This window comes from Polistes canadensis, unplaced genomic scaffold (genome assembly GCF_001313835.1).
Source record: "Polistes canadensis isolate GaletaPanama2010 unplaced genomic scaffold, ASM131383v1 scaffold_186, whole genome shotgun sequence".
Taxonomy (NCBI): Eukaryota; Metazoa; Arthropoda; class Insecta; order Hymenoptera; family Vespidae; genus Polistes; species Polistes canadensis.
The window spans coordinates 179,851-184,332 of record NW_014569733.1 but is presented as its reverse complement, the minus strand read 5'-3'; the positions used below and the strand labels follow the sequence as shown (position 1 = coordinate 184,332).

Genomic DNA, 4,482 nt, shown 5'->3' with positions numbered 1-4,482 from the left:
TAATATATATATTAAATATTAATATATATATTAATATATTAATTTAATTATATATTATATATTTATTCTTCTAGACTTATATATATATATAAGAATTACAAATACAAGTTAATGTATTTCAATGTAAATGAATTTAAGAGTTTATCTTACCGAGATTCGGTGCAACCAATGGACATTGTTGCATCATCGCGTTATTCGTGGCATTCGAAGCATATTGAGGCCTTCCAGAAGGCAAACCAATGACGACGTTGTTGTTGTTCGTCGGAAATACTCCAGCAACAGCAGCAGCGGCATCAGCATCAGCAATGACAGCAGTCTCAGTTTTGGTACCATTCGTGAGAACACTTCCATTGGTATTCCCTTTGCCAATTGATTCGAATATTTTCGAAGATATATCATTGTTACTGATGTTGTTATTGTTTCCGAAAATATTTGACACGGTAGCTGGACCGTATATTATTAATCCACGAGGATGATTTCTATACGTTCGATCGGCATACCTGAAAATTAAAATATAAATAAAGAAAAACACATATATATATAAATACATAATAATAAATTTTTAAATTAATTCAATATTTATCCTATTGTTCACATTAACTTGTCCATACTTATTGATATACTAAATAGATACAAAGTATTAACGATTTGATTAGGTTTAATGTAATGATTAACCTTTTAACCTACAACTACGGGTATAGCCCGGGTACGATGATCGATCCAAAAAGGAATATTAGTGGTGGGCCCTCTTAAAATTATAAATGTTTGGTAAAAATTTAATATAATAAATAAAAATAAAATAAAAATTTTCGAACGTAACTCGTAGGTTAAGGGGTTAAACTAATAAAAATATATATAAAATATATGTTAAACTTTAAAATTAATCAATATTTCCATTATCTTATTGTTTCTATTTATTGATACATAAAATAGAGACAATGGTTAAACTAATTACAATATATAAAATATATACTTTAAAACTAATCAATATTTCTATATCACCCTATAATATCCACATATTTATTGATACACAAAATAGAGACAATGGTTAAACTATAATAGGAATATATATATAAAAATACATAATTAAATTTTAAAATTAATCCAATATTTCCATATATAACCCCCTGTTATTTATATTTATTGATACACAAAATAGAGACAATGAATAAACTAATAGGAATATATATAATATATGTTAAACTTTAAAATTAATTAATATTTCCATTATCTTATTGTTTCTATTTATTGATACACAAAATAAAGACAATGAATAAACTAATAGGAATATATATATAAAAATAAATAGTATTAAATTTTAAAATGAATCCAATATTTCCATATATATCACCCCTTATTATCCATATTTATTGATATAAAAAATAGAGATAATGAATAAACTAATAGGAATATATATATAAAAATAAATAGTATTAAATTTTAAAATTAATCCAATATATATATATATCACCCCCTATTATCCACATTTATTGATACACAATATAAAGACAAAGTATTACCGATTTGATTAGGGTTACTAAACTAATAGGGGAATAATATATATATATACCACAAGAGGTATTCTATAATCCGTTCCTTGATAGTTGTAACATAATTAGATTGTTCAGAGTAGATACTAATAACACAGTAGACGAACGAAGACCATCAAGTTCTCGCCTTGAACGTGATTCCAGATACTGAGAATGACTGACTAAGTTACTGAGAGAGAGAGAGAGAGAGAAAGATACTAATAGTACACAGAGGTTAAATAAACGAGTATGGGAGAGATAGATAGATATCGATCGATGGTTAATACCAAATCTAGCGGTGCATCGAGCTATCCCTTAGAACCTAATTATCCATCGACAGGTAACCTGTGCAGGGTGGAACCACGTGCGCGAATGCGAATGCATGCGAGAACCATTACTATATCTCGCGTCTAACTATGCACCATAACGTAATCGTGCGGCCACACGCATACACATACACACACACATATATAAACATATACCAAGAGGTTGTGTGTTTGACGATTAGAAACTCGATCGAGCGTTTAACAGTTAGCTTAATGTTGGTAACGTACTACTACTGTCATTGGTATCTGTGTCTAAGCAAATCACTCGGATTATAATCTTCCTTGAGGATAAACTTTGTGTACGAGGAATTAATAATTATTATTTTTTTTTCCTTCCCCCTCTTCTTCTATTGTAAAACAATTCCAAGGATAAGGAATTTAATTAACGCGTTTAAATAAGAAACACGTAAATCTTGTTTTATTTTATTTTTCTTTTTCTTTTTCTTTTCATTATCTTTTTCATTCTTACCAGGAATCGAATAAATTAATAATTATTACTTTTGCAAGGTTATTATATCGTGATATTAATATTATTACTGGATGACGTTGCCTTTTTTTTTCCTTTTTCTTTTTCTTTTTAATAAATCATATATTATTTATAAGAAAAGTCTGAGTTTCAAGGGTGTCTCGTTAATAACCTTTTTTTTCTTCTTCTTCTTTTTCATCGATAGATTATTGCAACGGTAATCTTTAGGAATAGAAATAGAAAAAAAAAAAATAAGAAAAAAAAAATAAGAGAATTAAAGGAATTAAAGTCCTCGGATTTGTGCTTTCCATTCATTCCCCCTCTTCACCCTCACCTTCACCCTATCATCTCTTTCTCTTTCTCTTTCTCTTTCTATTTCGTTATCTCTCGTTTCTTACGTGCTGACGATGCAGTATTCGATAATTGCTTTAAGAACCCAAGAAATGGTCAGGGAAATTGGTCGTACGACTTATAAAGTCTTGATCACGATCACCGATATGCGGTTCAAAATGTCTTCTTGGCACCGTTATATTCCTTTTTTTCTATTTTTTTTTTTTTTTTTTTATTTTTTATTTCCCCATACGCGATTAACTACGTTGTGGCCGCGTGCACGATGCGATTGTGTATATGTATGCGTGCGTGTGTTTTATATGCAACTATCTAGGATGAAAAAATTCTTCTATAATCGTTGGTTGGTTACAGCCAGTTGCATAACGGTAAAAATTGCGGATACGTTATTGAACGTGAACGAGTTAGAATAGTAAACTCGTCGGTACGAATTGGTGTCGTATTATAAGATGATCATGAGAATAATGAATCGTAAATGTAATCTGTGTTCGTTTCATCTATCATAGATGTTCTCATTTAACGAATAAATAAAATACATTGAATTATGTTTGTGTAAAACAGGTAAAAGGGTAAAGGGTATTGCATATCTTTTCGTTTCTTTTTTTTTTTTATTATAGAAACAAAGATATTTATATGAAATTTTGTACTTTTAATTAATTTTTAATTTATGGTAATATAGTTAGAGTACAAAAAAAAATAAAAAGAAAAGATAAGTAAAGATTATTCGATCGAAATATTTGTTTGTTATCTGATGCATTATTTTTGTCTGTATCTAATTTAATAAGAGAAAAGACATTAGTTATTAATAAATAATAATTTTGCAAAGTCTCGTGATAAAATAATATGAATACTTTTTACATTTACTGTATAATATCAAATAACTAAGAAAGTTCTTGCCGTTTTAATCGGTAGAAATAAATGATGTATCTCTATATATCTGGAAACACCATGGTAAACTTTCTCGGTTACCTAATTCATTTACATATTCATATACATAAATTACATATATATACATAACTATAAATTTTGTTCTTTTTATATAGAACTTTTCGTTCCGTTGAATAAAATAAAAGTAGCAATAACAAAAGAAAAAAAAAAGAAAAAAATACAATATATACATTTTTGTATTTATTTTACATTGAAAAATATCTTCAACGTTATTTTGATCTATAACAAAAGAAAAAAAAGCACAACTAATTGTAAAAGAAAATATTATATATTTCGTTCTTTATTTGAAAAGGAACTTTTCGTTTAGTTGAATAAAATAAAAATAACAATAACAAAAGAAAAGAAAAAAATATAATATATACATTTTTGTATTTTTATTATACATCGAAAAATATCTTCAACGTTATTTTCATTTAACAAAAGTAAAAAAAAAAACAACAACTTTTAATTGTAAAAGAAAATAATCCACTCTCCCCTATCTCTTTCTATTTTATTTTAAATAACTTTATCCCTTTTCTCTTCTCGAACACAAAAGTTTTTCTATAATATTATTATATTTCGGTTACGAATTTGAACAATAATGTTCAGATTTTAGCAACACCTTTTTTATGGTCATTAATTTCTCTACATTTACCGTATTTTCTATTTCTTCTTCTTCTTCCCCTCACCCCTCACCCTCACCCCTGTTGGTTGATGCAATGGCAATTTCCGGAGATTCAGCGAAGCAAGCATCTTCCTTTTACTTACCAATACCATCTAAAGAATTCTTTTTTTATTTTTTTCTATTTTTATCTCTGTGTATACACGTACGTATGTAAGTATGTATCCACGTTTGTATACATATATATATATATATATATATATA

At 27.5% G+C, this 4,482-nt stretch overlaps 1 protein-coding gene across 1 annotated transcript in view; it reads right to left on the bottom strand.

The window, feature by feature from the left end:
* The window catches only part of LOC106789482 (beta-1,4-N-acetylgalactosaminyltransferase bre-4-like), a gene marked incomplete in the record, with an annotated part of 97,635 nt that overhangs the window by 17,595 nt on the left and 75,558 nt on the right, over window positions 1-4,482 (bottom strand). Inside the window, 1 exon segment of the mRNA XM_014753709.1 lies at window positions 151-500. Within this exon segment, the coding sequence (XP_014609195.1) occupies window positions 151-500 (350 nt within the window).